The following is a 21,973-nucleotide window of genomic DNA, read 5'->3' as shown; positions in this document are numbered from 1 at the left end:
CTCAGCTCGCTGTTGCGCCGGCCGTGCGCCGCCCACGGGTCTGCCATGTGCGCCCACCGTCTTCTCCTGCCTCCGGCCGTTGGCGGCGGGTGCGCTAGCGTCGGCGATGCTCGACAAGGGCGGCCCGAGACCACCGTCGCATCCCCAACTGCATAAGAACACCATGGGTGCCGCCCGAGCTTTTGCGCGACCCGTGCTTCAGGGGCTTCTCGGGCACGTCCTGCACGGCGTCGAGGGAGGCGGCCAGTTCCACCACACGGCTCGGGAACGCGACCTGGTCTCCATCGCGTGTACGTGTCGCCCGGCGGCGCACACAACTCGGCGACGGAGAAGAATCAGTCACGACGGAGCTCGGCCGGAGACAGGGAAGAAGCAATGGACGCTCACAACATGTTTGTTGAAATGCCCATGGAGAAAAAGAGGGAAGAAATAAAAAGAAAAGGTAAAAAAATAAACACACAGAGTCATTGACAGGTGGGACCCTTGTCCAGCTCAGCATATTGTCCACCTAAGCATGCCACGTCAGGCTGACAGGTGGGCCCAACTTGTCAGTTTCACTGTTTTCGCGATGTTATTAGACTATCAGTGCCCCGCGTTACACATTAGGCACAATTTCGGTGGTTTTCTGTGCCCTGGCTTAAATCTAGTACCAAGTTGTTACCCTAGCCCCAAGTGTGATGGTTTTGGATAAATAACTCGCATTGACAAGTCCCGGAATATAGCCAAGCCAAAGCACGAGGTCCATCCCTGCAAAGTCCAAACCAGGCCCATCCTTGCAAAGCATTAGTCCTCATGTGCTGCTCGTCGCGTTCGCCGTCCTTGCAGCGCTTCCCCTCGCCCACAGCCAAGGTGAGGCCGGGATTCTTCTTTCTTTGTTCATCCATTTCACTATATCAAAATCGCTTTTGTTTTGCTCCTCCTCGAGTAAGTCAGTATAGCAGCTTACTGACGCTTGTTTGGTGCCTGCAGTGGCGAACCCATGGCCGTCCTGCGGCAACTGCGACTCGTGCACCAAGTCCAACCCACCGGGGTGCACGCATTGGGATTACTTAAGCTCCTGGGTTTTTTATCGTCGACCCAGTACAAGAGCTGTGTCATGTCCACCATCGGGCCACGACAGTTTCCAGTGCACGAACCGCATCAACAACTTCTGCGAGAGCTGCTGCACGCTGGCCGCTCAGAGCTTTAGCTCCCTTTGCATCTAGATTGATCCCGAGAAGAAATGAACGTTACAATAAGCGCACAAGAGCATAGTCTATGCTCAAAATCTTCTCAGTTGAACCTTTTGCGTAGTTTGTTAAAAAAAAACTCAATCCCTATGTGTGTTTGGTGTTAAAAGTTTCAATAATGCGTTCACGCACAAGATTTTTTCGATAAAGGACATTTCATTAAATTGATATATCGAGGTGATACAATCACATCTAAAGAATGCCTGGCCTCTACATAACTCGATGCACACAGCCAAAAAGTCCAATCGATCCAAAAAATAAAATCGTTTTACAACTTAAAAAAGATAAATTAGTCCAAGCCTATGATGTGGCAGCTCCTATCCAAAGATCACACGGCCATCCATAGGGGGAGAAAACCTCCATGGCCAAATGCCCCAGCCGCATAGACGCCATCATAAAAAGGTCCATGTCCTCCGGCCTCTGCAGGATAGACCAAGTACGGAGCCATCGCGTACATACATGAATAACCTGCATAGGAGATGAAACACATTTTTGATTAAAAACCACATCATTCCTGGTAAGCCACAATGCCCAGCATAAGGCAGCCGCCCTCACAAGAATATGTGCAGAAAATTGTTTATCAATACCCCTCAACCAGTTGTCGAACATGTTACGAGCACTACGTGGTGGGTGTAAATTTGAAGCTACTTGAACTATGACCCAAACCGCCCGACCGAACTTACGCACAAGATAACTTGCTTTAGCCGGCCGGTTGTGGCGTCCCTGTTTTGGCTAGTTTGTTTTTCTAGCCTATTTGGCTCTGAGTGAGCTTTTGTTTTCTTTGGAGACTTTGAGACCTTGTTACAACCTTTTATTTATAATAAGATGGCCGTATGCATCGTTCTGATGCAGAGGCCGGGATGCCCCCCCTTTTTGAAAAAAAAACGCACAAGATAACTTGCATGAAATGAACTATGGATTTTTGGAGATGATTTAACTGGTTTAGGAGTTACTGTTTTCCAGATGACAAGTGTCTACATACACAATCAAATGGTGCACGCTTTAGTCAGAACAGAAAATTAAACAACACCCTGTCCTGTGTGGATAAACATCCGGAGATGTTACGATTATTCTTCAACAATACAGCTGTAACACAAGGGTGGTCAATAGTTTTTTTTATCATATGTTCCAACAACAACAAAAAGGGGCCTACGTAAAGAATTGATTTTGCAAATTAACATACTCCAGCAAAGAACAAATAGTGTCTACATGAGATCTGCACATGGATTTGCTTGTCAGTTGTCAAATCCTATGAATTTTCATATGGTGATATTTCACAATATCATCTTATAAAGATGTCACACGATAATAGAAAATATAAATGTAAGTTTGTCCTATTTTAAGTATTATCAACAAACGTGCTTAAGCCCAGCAAACATGGCAAAGCACATCATCTGGAATAGACCAATAATAAACATCAAGATTACGATTAAGAGACGGGGCCTAGTAGGTGGTGCACAACGAAACCTACCCAACCTTGCTACCCTCCACCTCGGAACGCGACATGAGGAGGGGAGGTGGATGGCGGGGGTGGGGGTGGGTGATGACATGTGGGCCTCTGCGGAGAGCGGGCCGTGGTGTTAATGAAGGTGCGTGGTGTGGTGTGACGCGGACGGGAGTGAGCCTCGAAAACATGTCGCGAGGAAGGAAAGCCATGAGTGCATCAACCAGCCAGCACTCACAGCAGCCTTCTCTCCTAGGCTGGGACCCGAGGCTGGGCAGGAACCGGAGATGTGGACTGCTTGCAGCTCTGATCAATTTAGCTGCTGGCGGATGATGACAACACGGGAAAGGATTGAACATGTGTTAATTTTTTTTTTGGGGGGGGGGGGGGGGGGGGTGATTGCACAAACCAGTAAGTATTCATGTGGATTTTGCAAAGAACACTTAATCATCGTTTTTTTTTGCATAAAACGACATCTATTCACGCAATTAGTTGTAGCTATCACTAATCTATTATTTCAACTCCATTGACATGATTCCTGATGGGTGGGTTTTGCGTGCACATGTGGCAAATAAAGGGGCCACATCAGCTGACGAACAATCAATTTTTTTAATTAAATGTTTTTGAAAATCCAAAAAAATCACTAAATCATATATGTACTACGGTACTTTTTTCTATGCATGGTTTTGTGACTGGTCTCTGACCTGGCCAGTCGCCGAGACATATGGGGGCGTCTGAGGAGCAGGACTATAGATGCTCTATCTCCACGCACAGCAATAGGGCGGCTGAATCGGTAGGGTCCGTTCCCAGCGCATGTAGTGTGGGAACCTTGGTGATATCTTCCTCACTCTCGTCGTTCTCGGATGCCATGTCGCACGCCGATTGCATACCCATCTCCACGTTTTTTGAATGAAAACTGGAATACTCTGAAGGAGAGGGCGATGGGTGCCTGCCGTTGCTCCCATCCGTTCACATATTCTGATCGAGCGTAACCTAACGGAAGATACCCAGCAGCAAACAAGGACCGAGCACTCCTTATTCTTCTAATGGTTGTACAGTACTTGTTCAATCTATCACTAATTCACAGTCAATCCATCCACACGTGATAATATTGTCAATAGAGGTGATCCACGCTGAGCGTTGGCAAGTCCCGACGTCGACATGACATGGGAGGACAAACAATAAGTCTTCTCCTACGACATTTCTCTATGACTATAGCTTTTGCTATCGCCTGGGCTCCTATAAGTAACAAGGCATACATCTCATATCCATCTCATCAAGGCTTTGGCCGCACGCATACGCGCTAAGTCTGAGATAGCAAGCCAAAGCACAAGCTCCCTCCCTCCAAATTAAACCAGTCCCATCCTTGCAAGCATGAGGCCTCAGGTGCTGCTCCTCGCGTTGGCCGTCCTCGCCGTCCTCGCAGCTCTGCCCCTCGCACATGGCCAAGGTAAGGGACTCTTCTTTCTTTCTCCATCCATTTCACCCTAACAAATTGGCTTCTTTTCATCCATTTCCTTGTGACAAAATGGCTTCCGTTTTCCTCCTTGCCGAGTAAGTCATCAGTTATACTACTTCCGTTCCTAAATATAAGTCTTTTAATAGATTTCTATATGAACTACATACAGATGTATACAGACGTATTTTGGATGTAGATTCAGCCATTTTGTGTAGTTTATATTGAAATCTCTAAAAAAGACTTATATTTAGGAACAAAGGTGGTAGCAGTTTATTGACACTGGGTTGCTACTTATCTGCAGGGGCGAGCCCGTGGCCTTGCTGCGACAAGTGCGGCGTGTGCACCAAGTCCATTCCGCCACAGTGCAGGTGCCAGGACGTGTCGCCGACCGGGTGCAACACGGCCTGCAAGAGCTGCGTCAGGTCCACCGCTGGCTTCCAATGCGCAGATAGCATCACCAACTTCTGCGAGCGCCGCTGCACAGCGGCGGCGTGATTGCACGGCGGCTCATGTCCTGTTGTTGCTTGCCTGAATAATGCTTGTGCCTTTACTTTTCTCTCCTCGTTCGGAGCTCCCTCTGCATGCATCTTGGTCTAGATGGATGCAGAGAAGAAATTAGCGTTTGATGCTTCCTTGTCGTTTTTTACTACGTCTGAAATAAATAAAGAGCATATTCTATGCTCAATATTCTTCTTGATTGAATGTTCGGGGTTAAGTATTTTTTTCTTGAGTAAAATGCATCAACGGTCACTGTACTTATCTCGTCTACTGACTTTGATCACTCTATTCAAGAATACAGTTACCAAATACGATTTTTGATGATTATACGATCATCAACTCACTGTAAAGCTCCGTATTTTATTTGTGTTGACTAGTCAAACTGATTACGCGGCAGATAATGCAGCCCACATGTGCGGGTGTCACCCAAAAATGCTAGACGGGATTACTACGGGCATTCAACGGACTCTTCCAACTAATTAAACTCCCCCCCCCCCCCCAACACACACATTTTCAGCTAGGTGAGGCGAACCCTTGCCGTTAATCCAATCACGATTTGCCACTTCAAATCTACCCCGTAATAAGCCCGTGAAGGTCCGTTGATGTAGCAAAGCTCGGATGCCACAAGTCATTGTATGGAAGAGTCAAATTAAGAAAGAGGGAAAAAATATGAGAACTGGAAGAGATCGAACCCGGGACGTTGCGCTGTACGTGTCGTGGTTCTAACTCTGACAGTGAGGTAGGGGGGGTATGTATGGAGAGGCTAGATCTCAGCTATGGAGAAGTTGTAAGTACACCAGAATGTACGAGTTCAGCCCCTTCGCGGAGGAAGTAACAGCCCTACGGCTCGGTGCCCGGAGGCGGTCGACTGGATTATGTGTGTATGAATTACAGGGGTGCCAACCCCTGCTACTGAGGAGGGGGTGGTTTATATAGAGTTCGCCAGACCCCTCCGGTCCTCAGTAATGCAGGGTTAAAATACATTAAGACTGGGCGTTACTGGTAACGTCCCTATTAAAGTGCTATGATGACCATAAAGACTATTTAATGGCCGACCGTTTGCTTGCGGAGTGACTTTAGATCTCCCGTCAGTCGAGTGGTTGGCGTCGTAGTCGAGTGGTAGCTTCCTGGTCGAGTGTCTTGAATCCGTCGAGTGGGATACCTTCAAGTCGATTGAAGGGTGATTTCTTCCAGGGATGTCCTTGGGTAGGGCTCTCAGGACAGGTCCATGCCCCTACCCTAGGTACATAGCTTCATCATTATCCCCCGAATGGATCGAGGTTCGAGTGGGGAAGGAGTTGGGGGTCCTTCAGACTGGTTCTTAGCGTTATACGAATGTCTTGTACTGGATCAATCGTCACGGATGACGTTGTCAACTTCTTTCGGTCACCTTGATCCATTCTTGGTCTCTCATCGAGTGAATTTCCTTACTTGTGGAATACCGAGTGCCGGCACGAGCGGGCTCTTCAGTTTGATGAGTCGTTCTGCAACCCGCGGATTTTGCGGGATTCGAATTTCGGGAAGCGAGCGGGACGGGGGCGGCCGAAGTAATCGGATGGGATAAGATGGAAGCTCCTCGATCTCCGCGCCACCTTTTTCGCCACGTACCGCGCGCGCGCCTGTTGCGAGATTTGACGGGATCGCCTGGGCCTACCGGTCAGCCACTCGGAAGCGGCTCCTTATAAGTTGTCGGCTCAGGGCTCCCCAATAGTATTCTCTCGCCTTTCCTTCTCCTCCCGCAAGGTCCTCCGCCACCTCCGTTCTCACCCCAGCGCCGTAGGTCCGTTCGAGCCTCACCGGCGACGATGGTGAAGGACAAGACGTCGGCTTTGGAGCGCGCGAAGAAGGCGGCGGTGCAGGGGAAGGGGAAGAAGTCCGCTCGGGGCGGATCTTCCTCGAGGACTGCTCTGCCCAGGGATTGGATCCAGGGCGACTGGATGCCCTCGGTGATTCGGCAGGAAGATCTTGACGACATGGTCGAGGGGGGAGTCATTCCCCATGAAGCTGCGCTCTCCCGGGGGGAGAAGTCGAACCCCAACCTCGTGACGGTGAGTGCGTCCTCCTCGCCACCCATATCGATCGCGGATTTTCTCTACCTCCTCATCCTTTTTTCCGGAGCTTTTTGAACTTCTTCGGAGCGCAGCTCCACCATTTCACTCCCAATTCCATCGTGTATCTTGCGGCTTTCGTTTCCTTGTGCGAAAGTTTCTTGGGTTGCCGCCCTCATTGGGGACTCTTTGAACACATCTTCACCTATCGTTCCCAATCGGTAAAGAAAGCCAAGTCGAGTGACAAATGGACGCAAGTGATCCAGCTATGCGGGGGCCTGGCGATCCAGATGAGGGGTAAAAGTTCTTTTCCGTCTATCACTTTTCCCGAGTCGGTCCGTGGTTGGCAGTCGACCTGGTTTTATTGCCAAGACCAGGTGACCCCAAGGCAGTCGACTGGTCTTCCCCCTTTCTCTCTGGACTGAGCTCAAAAGCCTGCCTCTCTGAAAGTGCTGCCGGAGGAAAAGGCGCAAGTTAAGGAGCTGGTTGGTCGAGTGGTTCAACTTGTCCGAGAGGGTGTGACCGGCATGGACTTGCTGGAGGTCTTCCTTCGAGGCGCATCCAACCGCTCCAGGCTCGTGACCACCCTATGTGGTTGTACTCGGGTCTCGAAGACACCACTCGGGTTCACCCAGAGGAGGTCACCGACGAGATGCTGGAAGGGTGGCTATCGAGCATCACAGGGAACAAAGACAACCCCCGAGGAGCCAGGAGGGTTTCCCCACTTGACAGTACATACGACGTGGACCAGGTTCGACCTTGTGTTCCTGACTGAGATCTTGCTTTCTTCATTTGCTCTCTTTGAATCGGTCGACTGACTTTCGACTTGTCTGCTATTCTCCAGGCAACTACAGAGATGTATTCGACACCCAACGGAGCACAGGGGCAGGCCGAGGAAGGGGAGGCGAGCGGAGGTGAAAGCGGAGACGAACAGGGGGAGTGGGAATCTGACGGCGAAGGAGAGGGAGACGACGACGTCGACCCCAGCGAAGAGGAGGAGGAGGAGGAAGCTGAACCTCCCCGCTCGGAAAGGCAATCCAAGCTTACACACGACCCTACGCGGGAACGTGGTAAGGCGACTGCTCCCGTTGGGCAGTCGTCGAAGCGCCCTCGGACCTCTTCTCCAGCGCCGACTAAAAAAGCTCCCAAGCACCCCCGCGCGGCGCCGTCCAAGCCACCCAAGGCTCTGCCCAAGATGAGGATGACTGTCCCCACCATTTCTGGGTAATGATAGAACTTGTTCTCCTTTGTCGACCGTGGACGGATCCTTGGTCGATCCACTGAGCCGACTGGCGGTCTTTCAAAATTTGCAGTGCTGCTACCTCTGAGATCTCCGCCAAGGACGATGATCAAGAGATGGAAGATGCTGTTACTTCCAACCCTGGTATGATTACTGATGTTCTGCCTTGAATCGACTGACGATTTCTTATAACTCTGGTCGATTGAATTTTTCTCGTAGCTCCTCCTCATGTTATTAGCCTTCCTGACGACGAAGACGAAGCGCCGCTGAGAGTGAGGCGGAACAGGAAAGCGTCGGCTGGCGAGACTCCACAATCCACTCCGGTGCCGGAGGCCGTAGCTTGAGACGGTGGCGATACCACCCGGGCTTCTGTGACTTTCGACAATCCTCTGTCGAGTGTGCGGCCCTCGACGTCGACCGTAAATCCGCCTTCGCTCTTCGCCACGCACCACGTCCCTGAGGACCAAGTGGGTGCAGCTAAGGAAGCTATACACCAGGCAGGCATCATGATGGAGCAGGTCAAGGTGGTTCGAGAAGCCAGCCAAGAGGCTTATGACGCGAGTTCAGCTCTTCAGAGTAACGTCCAGGTCAGTCGATTCACTGCTTGTTCTGTTAGGGTATGATGTCTGAAGAATCTCTTTTCCGAAGATCTTTTGAATCTGTACACCCACTGGGTGTTTCTGTTAAGTTTTTTGGTCGAGTGGGGGCACGCTGAGTGCACCCACTAGGTGTAGTCCCCGAGACTATGGTGGACTGCTGGCAGTCGACTGTAGTCTTTATATTACGTTGCTGTAGTTTTACTCCTTCACTCGGTCTGGCCTGGCCATGTCGAATGAAACTGTATCCGGTCGACTGCGGGCAGTCGATTTTTTTTTTCAAAACCAGTGGGGGCACGCTGAGTGCACCCACTGGGTGTAGTCCCCGAGACTACTGTTGAATGTTTTTGATTCAGCTGTAGTCTTAAAAACATCATCATTGTCTCTTGGTTACTCGGAAGCAACTTATCTTGGATCTCTGTCGACTGACCTTTGCAGAAATCCTGTGAACTTGTGGCTCTCTACACTGAGTTGGAGAACAAACAGATCCAGCTCGACCTTGACTTGAAGCTCGCTCAACAGAACCTGCAGAAGGCGCGAGACGAAGCAAAAGGTATGGCTGGCAAGGTTTCTCATTCTTGACGAGTGACTTCCCTTTCTTGCCCATTCTTGATGTTGAGTTCACTCGACATTCTGTAGATAAACTGGAGGAAGCTCTGAAGAAGAAGGATCAAGATCTTGCCGAAGCACAGAAGGAGGCCTCGAGCAAAATGAAGCTTGCAGAAGAGAAACTGGCTTCGGTCGGAACTCTTGAACAGGAGAACTCTAGACTGAAAACTGCTCTCGAGACAGCTAATCGAGAGGTCAGCCGACTGAAGAAAGACAAGATGGTTCTGCACGACCAGGCGGGTAAGCTGGCGGGGAAGGTAAACGATCTGGAGGCTTATCTCGATGGACTCGCCAAGAAGTTGTTCGTCATGCTCGAAGATAATTATTCCGACCCGGCTGTCTTGCAGTTACCAAGCCCGCGTAAGGCCACTATCTTATTCTTGAATCGTGTTTGCAGAATTCTGCCAGAGCTTCGAAGAGGAAACCAGTCGAGTGGAGCCAGGCTTGGATCCCGCCAATTCTCTCGTGAAGGATGAGGCTGCTATGAACGTGCTCCGACTGGAGTCTCGTGTTACCAGCGTTGTTGACTATCTTGCTCGGCTGAAGGTTGCGATGTCGCGGATCGACACATCACTCTGGCCTGGAACGACGCTTCAGAACGACCTCGAGTCCCTGATGGTTCGATTGGATGAAGTCCCGGGTCGAGTGGCGGAATGGAAGAAATCTTCTGCTAGATGTGGTGCTGATGTCGCTCTATCTCTGGTCCGCGTCCATTGCAAGGAGGCGCGAGAAGAAAAGCTGGCCGCCATTCAAGTTGCCAATACCAGGAAGCACAGCTTTCAAGACTTCATGGAGACTTTCATTGCTGCTGCTACTCGTATTGCAGACGTGATCGACTTGGACGAGTTCATCGGCCCTTCCAGTCCTCCTCTTGAGGAATGAAAAACTTTTATGCTTCACTTTAAATTTGCCTCGGAATGCCGAGTGGATTCTGTAACCGTTAAACTCTATCGAGCCAAGGGCTCGAGTACTTTGATCTGAGGTCTTGGACCTTTGGGTTTTATCCGAACTTGATTTATCGTTGAATATCTTCGGGAATTATCTGCCGAGCGGAACTTGGCCTTCACTCGAAATAACTTCGTATTTGTGGTGCAGCTCCGAAGGAAAAGGTAATAGTCGATTTGCATCTTGCCGTCCTTGTGGATTGGGACGTGTTCCAAACTTAGGCGAGCACTGGGCTGCAGCTAAGCCCCCGAGTGGGAGGTTTGCTTTCCACTCGGTGGAATTTTTGAACACTTAGGCGAGCACTGGGCTGCAGCTAAGCCTCTGAATGGGAGGTTTGCTCCCCACTTGGTAGGAATTTTGAACACTTAGGCGAGCACTGAGCTGCAGCTAAGCCTCCGAATGGGAGGTTTGCTCCCCACTCGGTAGGAATTTTGAACACTTAGGCGAGCACTGAGCTGCAGCTAAGCCTCGAGTGGGAGGTTTGCTCTCCACTCGGTAGGATTTTTATATACTTAGGCGAGTACTTGGACTGCAGCTAAGCCCCCGAGTGGGAGGTTTGCTCTCCACTCGGTAGGATTTTCAAACACTTAGGCGAGCACTGGGCTGCAGCTAAGCCTCGAGTGGGAGGTTTGCTCTCCACTCGGTAGGATTTTTATATACTTAGGCGAGTACTTGGACTGCAACTAAGCCCCCGAGTGGGAGGTTTGCTCTCCACTCGGTAGGATTTTCAAACACTTAGGCGAGCACTGGGCTGCAGCTAAGCCTCCGAGTGGGGGTCTGGCTCACTGCTCGGTAGGGTTTTCAAATACTTAGGCGGGTACTTGGACTGCAGCTAAGCCCCCGAGTGGGAGGTTTGCTCTCCACTCGGTAGGATTTTTATATACTTAGGCGAGCACTGGGCTGCAGCTAAGCCCCCGAGTGGGAGTCTGGCTCACCACTCGGTAGGATTTTCAAATACTTAGGCGAGTACTTGGACTGCAGCTAAGCCCCGAGTGGGAGGTTTGCTCTCCACTCGGTAGGATTTTTATATACTTAGGCGAGTACTTGGACTGCAGCTAAGCCCCCGAGTGGGAGGTTTGCTCTCCACTCGGTAGGATTTTTGTATACTTAGGCGAGCACTGGGCTGCAGCTAAGCCTCCGAGTGGGAGGTTTGCTCTCCACTCGGTAGGATTTTTATACACTTAGGCGAGCACTGGGCCGCAGCTAAGCCCCCGAGTGGGAGTCTGGCTCTCCACTCGGTAGGATTTTTATATTCTTAGGCGAGCACTGGGCTGCAGCTAAGCCTCCGAGTGGGAGGTTTGCTCTCCACTCGGTAGGATTTTTATACACTTAGGCGAGCACTGGGCTACAGCTAAGCCTCCGAGTGGGAGTCTGGCTCGCCACTCGGTAGGATTTTCATACACTTAGGCGAGCACTGGGCTGTAGCTAAGCCTCCGAGTGGGAGTCTGGCTCACCACTCGGTAGGATTTTTGCAAACTTAGGCGAAACGGATTCGCAGCCAAGCTACCCGCTGGGGGATTTGTATGCAAACAAAAGTGACGGCAATTACAGGAAGAACTGGGACACTCTTGTCTTTGATAAAAATAAACTACAGAAGTTTTTCTTATTACACCTCATCCGAGTGAGAATTCAAGTGTGAAATGGGCGGAGTAGTTCTGCATTCCAAGCTCGTGGCTCGTCGATCCGGCGATCAACATTGTAGAGATGATATGCTCCATTGTGGAGGACTCTGGTGACGATGAAGGTGCCTTCCCAAGTAGGAGCAAGTTTGTGTGGTTTCTGTTGGTCCACTCGGAGGACCAAATCTCCTTCTTGGAAGGCTCGGCTCTTCACATTTCTTGCATGGAATCAACGCAAGTCTTGCTGGTAGATGGTCGATCTGATCATAGCCATTTCCCTCTCCTCTTCTAGGAGGTCGACTGCGTCTTGCCGGGCTTGCTTTGCTTCGTCTTCGTTATAAAGCTCGACTCTGGGGACGTTGTGAAGTAGATTACTCGGCAGGACGGCTTCGGCTCCGTAAACCAGAAAGAATGGCGTTCTTCCAGTCGACCGGTTCGGGGTGGTCCTCAGTCCCCACAAAACTGACGGAAGCTCGTCGACCCAAGCGCCTGCTGCGTGCTTGAGATCACGCATCAGTCAAGGCTTCGGTCCTTTTAGAATCAGACCATTTGCTCTTTCAGCTTGTCCATTCGACTGGGGATGCGCGACCGACGCGTAGTCGACTCGTGTGCCTTGAGAGGCGCAAAAAGCTCTGAACTTGTCTGAATCGAAGTTTGACCCATTGTCAGTGATGATGCTATGCGGGACCGCATATCTGAATATCAACTCTCTGATGAAACTGATAGCAGTGCTAGCATCAAGATTTTTGATAGGCTTGGCTTCAATCCATTTGGTGAACTTATCGACTGCCACAAGCACATGTGTGAATCCGCTCCTGCCTGTTCTCAGTGGGCCAACCATGTCCAGTCCCCAAACAGCGAAGGGCCAGACGAGTGGAATGGTCCTCAGAGCCAATGCTGGCTTGTGCGACATGTTGGAGTAGAACTGGCAGCCTTCACACTTGTCGACTATCTCTTTCGCCATTTCGTTTGCCCTGGGCCAGTAAAAACCCGCTCGGTATGCTTTGGCCGCGATGGTCCGAGAGGACGCATGGTGACCACAGGTCCCCGAGTGGATATCATCAAGGATTATCTGACCTTCTTCTCGTGTTATACACTTCTGACTGACTCCAGTCGTGCTTTCTCTATACAACTATCCCTTTATGACTGTGAAAGCTTTAGATCGACGGACGATCTGTCGAGCCTCTTCTTCGTCCTCTGGAAGTTCTTTCCTCACTACAAGAAATATGTCAACTTATGACCTTCTATCAGTGACCCTCGAAGAATTGGTCATAAATTTATGACCATTTTAGACCAATTGGTCAAAAGCTGTTCAGGGGGCTCCAAACCCTAAACCATTGCGACCATTTTGGTCAGAAAGGTCGTAATTTCCTTACACGAAATGGTCACAAAGCAAACAGTGCTAGTCCGCTGCCTTATTTCTAGTTGTTAATGACCAATATAGATGGTCATAGCCTTATAGATTGTGGTGGGTTGTGATGACTAGGCGCCATCTCATCAGTTTTGCCTATGTGTCATGTCCATGTGGCAGTTTTTGCCCTAGGTTGTGAAGCAACCTATATTTCTATCATTCCCAAAATTCCCAAAAAAATCTCATAAATTCTTTGGGGCATATCTTCATCAAATATGTAAAAATCCTTCCTTGCCTAGTTCAAAACTAATTCAACAATATTCATTTTCCTATTCTGTTCACAACAACACTTTATGAAGGAAGTGCTATTTATATATTCTTGATTGCCCTCGGAATTTTTGGGCACTCTTTCCTATCCAAATCATTACCGCATGACAAAATTCAGCTCCATTTGCCTAGCAAATCTTCCTCGGCAAATTTCCAAAGTTTTTGTCCACCTAGAAGCATTGTGAAGGAAGTACCTTTTTTATATCTCTAAATGACATGAAATTTATACAGTTCCTTCATATGCCCAAATTATCACCCTCCTCCAAATTGCAGCTCAGTCAAATCATCTATGTGAGCCCAGGTTCAATTTATATTTTATGGCCAAATTGGCACGTTGCAAAGCAAGTGTTATATAGACCCCTCCTATTACCCTCAAACTTTTCGGGCACTCTTCCATACCCAAATCATTGCCACATGATAATATTCAGCTCAATTTTCCTAGTAAATCTTTCTCGGGAAATTTCCAAAGTTTCTACCTCGAGAGAAGCTTTGTGAAGTAAGTACTAGCTAGGCTTACCCAAATGATCTGAAAATTTACCAGCGCATGACCATACCTAAGTAACTTACCTACACCAATTTTGAGCTCATTTCATTCATCCAATCTCTCTCACTAGTTTTCCCAAGTTTCTGTCCATGGAAGAGCATTGTGAAGGAAGTACTACTTTGGCATGTCCAAATGGTATCAATTTTCTACAATGCTTTCCTATGCCTAAATAACCATCCTCCACAAAATTTCAGCTCACTCCATTCATTATTTTGAGCCCAGCTTCAACATTCATATTTTTGTCCAGCGTGGTACTTTGCAAAGCAAGTACCACCTAGGATCCTCCTTTTGAGCTCAAAATTTGTGAAGACATTCTCCTTAGTAGATGATCATCCTCAGCCAAAACTCACGCCCATTGGCCGTGTGCATTTCCCGTACCGCTAATCAAACACTTGGCTGCTAATTCATGTTTGAGCATCGATCGGTCTCCTCGTGAGAATCTTATATTGTAATTTTCTTCCTAGCACCAACCCGGGGAGTGCCCAACCCACTAGACATGCCTAGGCCACCCAGAACACATGGCAACATTACGGTCACGCGGTGACCACGCGACGGGCATGCGAGTTTACGCGCTCTAGAGTTGGGGCCCTCGGCCACCGCCCAACCCTCGACGTATCGCCACCAAACCATGTATTTATGATTAAATAGGTCCTTATGTAACTAGAAATGATTTTTGGAAAAATAAATAGCAAACTATGAGGCAGCTGCAGTTCAAATTTGACCCGCTTCCAACTGAATCGGCGGAAATTTGTCTTTTTCACGAGAGGTGGATCAAAAAATTTTACACCCAACCATTTTGTCAACTATGCATTAAATATGGCCTAGTATTTTATAAAAATTATTTGGTCCAATTTTGCAACAATTATTTGGTAGTTCCTTCACAAAAAAAACCTCCTTTCGGGCACTCAAAAAATGGAAAATGGTTTTTTCATCCAACGAAAATGAAAACTTCCTTAGACAACATTGTTTGCCATTCCAATATGCACTCTTGTGCACAATATGATATCATTGGAACAAACTATGCCATGAATGTGGCCATAAGATTGATCATTTGGCTTGAAAGCCATTGATCTCCACACATGATAGCTCGTTTCTGAGAACACTTTTTTATAATAATTACCGTATTACAATTTTGTTATTTTTCCTAGGAACATGGCCACATATGATGACACAATGCGAAGGTTTCCCAATTTTTTGATATTTTTTAATTTTTTATGCCTGTTTCAAAATGCGGTCAAAACGGCGGGAATGACCGTTCCTAGCTAGTGGTTGAATCTTGGAATTTTGTTGGTGTTTCTCTAATTAAAAAGATACTTATGTAACTAGAAATGATTTTTGGAAAAAATAAATAGCAAACTATGAGGCAGCTGCAGTTCAAATTTGACCCGCTTCCAACTGAATCGGCGGAAATTTGTCTTTTTCACGAGAGGTGGATCAAAACTTTTTACACCCAACCATTTTCTCAATTGTGCATTAAATATGGCATAGTATTTTAGAAAAATGATTTGGTCCAATTTTGCAATAATTATTTGGGAGGTCCTTCACAAAAAAACCTCCTTTTGGGCACTCGAAAAATGGAAAATGGTTTTTTTGTCCAAAGAAAAAGAAAACTTCCTTAGGGAACATTGTTTGCCATTCCAATATGCACCCTTGTGCACAATATGAGATCATTTGAACAAACTATGCCATGAATGTGGCCATAAGATTGATCATTTGGCTTGAAAGCCATTGATCTCCACACGTGATAGCTCGTTTCTGAGAACACTTTTTTAAAATAATTGCCATATTACAAGTTTGTTATTTTCCTAGGAACTTGGCCACATATATGACACAATGCGAAGGTTTCCCAATTTTTTGAATTTTTTTGAATTTTTTATGCCTATTTCAAAATGCGGTCAAAACGGCGGGAATGACCGTTCCTAGCTAGTGGTTGAATCTTGGAATTTTGTTGGTGTTTCTCTGATTAAAAAGATACTTATGTACCTAGAAATGATTTTTGGAAAAAATAAATAGCAAACTATGAGGCAGCTGCAGTTCAAATTTGACCCGCTTCCAACTGAATCGGCGGAAATTTGTCTTTTTCACGAGAGGTGGATCAAAACTTTTTACACCCAACCATTTTCTCAATTGTGCATTAAATATGGCCTAGTATTTTAGAAAAATGATTTGGTCCAATTTTGCAATAATTATTTGGGAGGTCCTTCACAAAAAAACCTCCTTTTGGGCACTCGAAAAATGGAAAATGGTTTTTTCGTCCAAAGAAAATGAAAACTTCCTTAGGAAACATTGTTTGCCATTCCAATATGCACCCTTGTGCACAATATGAGATCATTTGAACAAACTATGCCATGAATGTGGCCATAAGATTGATCATTTGGCTTGAAAGCCATTGATCTCCACACGTGATAACTCGTTTCTGAGAACACTTTTTTAAAATAATTGCCGTATTACAAGTTTGTTATTTTCCTAGGAACTTGGCCACATATGATGACACAATGCGAAGGTTTCCCAATTTTTTGATTTTTTTTGAATTTTTTATGCCCGTTTCAAAATGCGGTCAAAACGGGGGGTATGACCGTTCCTAGCTAGTGGTTGAATCTTGGAATTTTGTTGGTGTTTCTCTGATTAAAAAGATACTTATGTACCTAGAAATGATTTTTGGAAAAAATAAATAGCAAACTATGAGGCAGCTGCAGTTCAAATTTGACCCGCTTCCATCTGAATCGGCGGAAATTTGTCTTTTTCACGAGAGGTGGATCAAAACTTTTTACACCCAACAATTTTCTCAATTGTGCATTAAATATGGCCTAGTATTTTAGAAAAAAAATTTGGTCCAATTTTGCAATAATTATTTGGGAGGTCCTTCACAAAAAAACCTCCTTTTGGGCACTCGAAAAATGGAAAATGGTTTTTTCGTCCAAAGAAAATGAAAACTTCCTTAGGCAACATTGTTTGCCATTCCAATATGCACCCTTGTGCACAATATGAGATCATTTGAACAAACTATGCCATGAATGTGGCCATAAGATTGATCATTTTGGCTTTAAAGCCATTGATCTCCACACGTGATAGCTCGTTTCTGAGAACACTTTTTTAAAATAATTGCCGTATTACAAGTTTGTTATTTTTCCTAGGAACTTGGCCACATATGATGACACAATGCGAAGGTTTCCCAATTTTTTGATTTTTTTGAATTTTTTATGCCCGTTTCAAAATGCGGTCAAAACGGCGGGCTTGACCGTTCCTAGCTAGTGGTTGAATCTTGGAAAACTTTTGGTGTTTCTCTGATTAAATAGATACTTATGTACCTAGAAATGATTTTTGTAAAAAATAAATAGCAAACTATGAGGCAGCTGTAGTTCAAATTTGACCCGCTTCCAACTGAATCGGCGAAAATTTGTCTTTTTCACAAGAGGTGGATCAAAACTTTTTACACCCAACCATTCTGTTAATTGTGCATTAAATATGTCCTAGTATTTTAGAAAATTGATTTGGTCCAATTTTGCAACAATTATTTGGTAGTTCCTTCACAAAAAACCTCCTTTCAGGCACTCAGAAAATGATTAAAAATAGCTAGAAAGATCAAAAATGCATAGAAATTGGTCCTTATCCATAAAATGTGGTCTAACTCTAGTGAAAATTTGTGTGGTGCCATTTTGCAAAATATTTTGAATAGCTACTTCACAAAATCCCTCTATTTTTAGTACTTAGACACTTTTTTAAATCACTGCTTTTTCGACCAATCAGGACTCTTCCCACGGATCGATGACATGGCACCCATCCATCCATCCATCCATCTCTCCATCCCACATCCATCCATCCATCCATCCATCTACAGAAAAAAAGGAACATAAAATGAAAAAGAGATACCCCCACCCGCAGCCCAAACCCTAGGTCAGATCCCATCGACTCCCCCCCATCGCACCCCTCCTGTCCTCGCAGCCGCCGCCACCTCCTCCCTCGATCCAGTCCTCTCCCCGGCCTCCTTTCCCCGATCCAGTTCTCTCCACGCCGCTCCCACCCACCGCCGACCTCGCAGCCCTCCTCACCATCGCCGCCGACCTCGTCCCTCCCTCCCCTCACCATCTCTCCCTACCCTATGCCCCAGATCGAGTCGAGCAGGTCGGCCGACGCGCTAGGGTTCCATTTGGTCAGCTCCGCGCCGGCTCTCCGGTTGGCCGCCCGCCCGACGATGGATCTCCTGCCGCTCTCCCACCAGGCGCTCTTCGCGACCGTCTGATCCGCGGACGCCGAGGCCGTGCGCCGCCTCCTGGCCGTCGCCGAGGAGTCCGCGCTCTACGTCGCGGCGGAGGCCGGTGCGCTCGAGGTCATGCACCTCCTCCTCCCGCTCTACGACCTCGAGGCCGCCAAGCTTCGCTCCCGCCTCGACCTCGATGCCTTCCACGTCGCCGCCAAGCAAGGGCACACCAGTGAGCCCCTCTTCTCGCTCGATTAGTAGCTCGGGGTCTTCTTCAAGTTCACCTGCGGGGTGAGTTGCCCGAGCATTGTGCCACCCGTCCTAGCTGCATGTTTAAACTTCGCAGTAGGTTCTCTCCTGAGCATTATCCGATGCAGGATATGTCATCCGTACGCGCTGTGCTTTGATCTTCTTGGTTCTAGCAGTTACGTTGTTTTCGAGTGGATTTAGGCACTGCCTGTTAGATACAGTGCTTTGGATTCCCCAGTCGCGTCAGGCGATGGGTTGCATGCTGATGATTACTGCTAGGTCCATGCTAGTGATTATTTTGTATGGATCATGATACTGGCGTTCCTTCTTTTTTTGCAAGTACTTTTTGGGCAAGTCGATAGACTCCGTTGCTCCATCTGTACATAATTCTGTTTGTGTTCGTTGTAGTGGTAATTATGGCTTTAATAGTTATTGAAGATTGCACCTGTAAATCCAGATCTACTTGGATCCTGGTGGCTTCTTTTGCCAAGCAATATCATGTGCTTATTAGTTGCAAGCTGTATTGGTTTGCTCTGCTGCCATGTTAATTCTTTGTTTCCCCTTTGTGTTAACCACCTTGTGCTGTTGTACAGATACTTTATTGAGAAATTGTCAGTTAACAGTATTTTTCTTCTAGGCCATCGGGGGATCTCTGGCGGCAGCACAAGGAGCAGAGCAGCGGAACAGCAGCACTGGCACGGGCTTATATATTGTTGGCTTGTAGCATAAACTATTGGAACGATAGCATAAATTGTTCAGCGTCTTGACGCACTAATGCAATCGTACTGACAATTGGTAGTAACCAAAATCGTATAAAGGCAGTCTGCTCTCTCTTTAAATTATATTTCATAAACTATATTGAACCACTGCAGCTGCTATAGATTTGAGATTCAGATCTTTTTACATTGCCTGCTCTAGGAAGTTACTGTCGTGTAGTTAGTCTTCTTGCACTGCATTTGTACAATTGTATATTCTTGCCACTACTAGGTGATTCCTTGAATTATTCAGTCTGTTGTAACATACCAGTTTGATGGAATGCCTATGGTCTAAGGAGATAAACATTGGTATCCAGAATAGATCTACCTAAACCAACAGGCACAAAACATGCATATCCCTTTAATCTGCATTAGTGCGTCTAAGTGGTTAGTGTATTGTAAGCTCCATCCATGGAGCAGTGAAATAAGCTGACGCTGTATAACGTGCAGCTAGCTTGCTGTTTAGACATTTTCCTGTTTTTAAGTATTACTTTTCTCTACATCTTTGAATTGGATCGTCGATCTTTCCTGGAGTCGATTTTGTGCTAGAGCTTCTAAAACTAACCAGTCCAGGGAAGAACTTCTTTCTTATCTTCATACATTCTGGACCTTTTCACTACCCTCAATTCAGTTTCTACAACACGACAATTTTAAAAATGCTAGTCGAGCAATCTTTTAGAAAGCATAATGCTAGTGGGATCTACTCGGTTCATGCTTACTTTGGTCTGCATGACAGTCCTATACGAAGTGCAATTTTGTACTGCTTTCTTCAAGGTTTAGGGTCCAGGCATATGGCTCACTGTTCGTACTGTCCCAATGCAGCAGCTTCAGCTTCGCCTGCTAGTCGTCTGCGCCGGATGCCGCGCCCGGGGCCGCTGGTGGCCTCGAGGGCGACGCCCAGGCTAAGGCATACGAGGGCGCACCACCACCGTATGACAGGACCAAGCGCATGGTCATCCCTGACACGCTGAAGTACGTCAGCGTTGGACTGCCTTCTAGATCTTGGCGTGTGTCTTGTATGTGTGTTTGAGGTTGACGTTGCTTGTGGTTTTGCAGGGTTATGAGGCTGCAGCCTACGCACAGGTACTGCCTCCTCGGCCAGCTCTCCAAGGAGGTCAGATGGAACTACGCTGACACCATCAGGGTAAGCTATTTCATTGTGTTGTTTCTTCAGTGCTCACTAGTTGCTAGTGTTCGACTGCTACCAGTGCGTTAAGATTAGTCTTTTATAATTGTTTTCTTGAGGATGAGTTACTAGGGCTATTCAGGCCATGACTCGAAATTGTAATTATTTTCTTGAGGATGGGCAATCTTGTATAGCTGAAAGTGATACATTCTTTGAAAACTCAGCTTCTACTATTCACCTTGTAGATTTTTTATTCTGCAACATATTTGGTTTTGTCTGATAAAAAAATTGGTCATGCTCACGAGCAGTATATATGCACTTGGTTGGTTCATTGTTGGCAGTTTAGCTACACAAACTGACTGACATTGCACAATAAAATGTAGCAGATTTGCTAGCAATCCTTCTTTCTCTCGTGTAGAAGTACATGCTATCTAACGTGAGCAAAATCATTGCGTAACTACAGGTACATCATATGACTAATTTACACAGAATACTGATACTCGACCCCATGCATTCAGTTTCAGAACTTGAAACTAATTAACCTGTGGAAACTAACCTGACTAGTAGCTTCTCTGGCTTCCAGTTTACAACTTCTAGGATATCAATCATTCATTCTCAAGTTGCTGCTGGCAGCTACAAGTCGCCTTTTTCTGGAATTTTCATGTTCTTTTTTTGTGCGTATATGCCTTCCTCTTCGATTTCGAGCTTGTGATTGAGGTCAATTGATGGTGGTGGTTGTGCGATGCAGATGTTCGGGATGGCGGAGAAGGAGATGGAGTACCGGGTCGAGCTTTTCAACCGGTGAGTGATGAGCCTTCTAGCTGCTGTACTACCACCAGTCCACCACCTGGGTGGGGCTTGTGAGATCAGATCGCTTGTGAGATCAGATCGCTGGTTGATGCAATGAATTGTGGTTATTGCAGGCAAATTTGGGGCTGAGGAAAGAAGACGAGGAGCAACTTCTCTCTGGTCTGGTCGTTGGAACTTCAGGACAAGGTACGTAGCATCCGCATCTCCCTTCCTCTCTTTCTCTGCTTACAAATGCCGCTAAATTAAGGAATATTTGATGCAAATCCTGGCTGTGTAAGGAATTCAAGAGGGATTTGTATGAACAAGTCCAGTTTTTTTAGTTAGTACCAAACAGAGAAGATGCGATCCAGATTGGCCAATTTTGCTGCTACCACATGGATTTGTATCTATGCAACCATCTTCCTACTGTTTGTGTTGTTTGGATTGCAAGAAATTCAGCTTTGGGTGACCTGCACTTAGTTTAATTTCTTTGAATAATCAACCGTATTGTTTCTGTATTGTTTGCCTGTTGTATTGTTTCTCACTCATGATTGATCTACTGCCAGGTGAAGGTTTTCAAATGTTGAAGGAGGAGGACAATAGGAACTTCTGTGATGTCTTGTTATCTATTTTCTTTTCTTTGTTGTAGAATAGTTCTGTTTGGCACTTACTGGTTGGATGTAAAGATATGTACTGCTAGAATGAATGCATGTAACTATATTTTGGGCTCCTATAATATTGTTGGGTTTCGTAGTAATTTCAAAAAAATTCCTACGCACACGCAAGATCATGTGATGCATAGCAACGAGAGGGGAGAGTGTTGTCTACGTACCCAACGCAGACCGACTGCGGAAGCGCTGACACGACATAGAGGAAGTAGTCGTACGTCTTCACGATCCAACCGATCAAGCACCGAAACTACGACACCTCCGAGTTCGAGCACACAT

General features: G+C 46.8%; 1 protein-coding gene and 1 long non-coding RNA gene across 2 annotated transcripts; both read left to right on the top strand.

The window, feature by feature from the left end:
* The first annotated feature begins 3,748 nt into the window (after positions 1-3,748).
* LOC123069579 (Bowman-Birk type trypsin inhibitor-like) lies at positions 3,749-4,852 on the top strand. Its single transcript, XM_044492500.1, has 2 exons — positions 3,749-4,123; positions 4,434-4,852. The coding sequence occupies exons 1-2, from the start codon at positions 4,048-4,050 to the stop codon at positions 4,625-4,627; spliced, it is 270 nt and encodes an 89-aa protein (XP_044348435.1). The 5' UTR covers positions 3,749-4,047; the 3' UTR covers positions 4,628-4,852.
* A 15,775-nt stretch (positions 4,853-20,627) lies between these two features.
* On the top strand, positions 20,628-21,709 carry LOC123069527 (uncharacterized). Its single transcript, XR_006432626.1, has 3 exons — positions 20,628-21,038; positions 21,161-21,233; positions 21,593-21,709. It is a non-coding gene; the product is annotated as an uncharacterized lncRNA (long non-coding RNA).
* Positions 21,710-21,973: the final 264 nt, after the last annotated feature.

The sequence above is a fragment of the Triticum aestivum genome, chromosome 1A, assembly GCF_018294505.1.
Source record: "Triticum aestivum cultivar Chinese Spring chromosome 1A, IWGSC CS RefSeq v2.1, whole genome shotgun sequence".
NCBI lineage: Eukaryota > Viridiplantae > Streptophyta > Magnoliopsida > Poales > Poaceae > Triticum > Triticum aestivum.
This window is presented reverse-complemented; position numbering and strand designations above follow the sequence as displayed.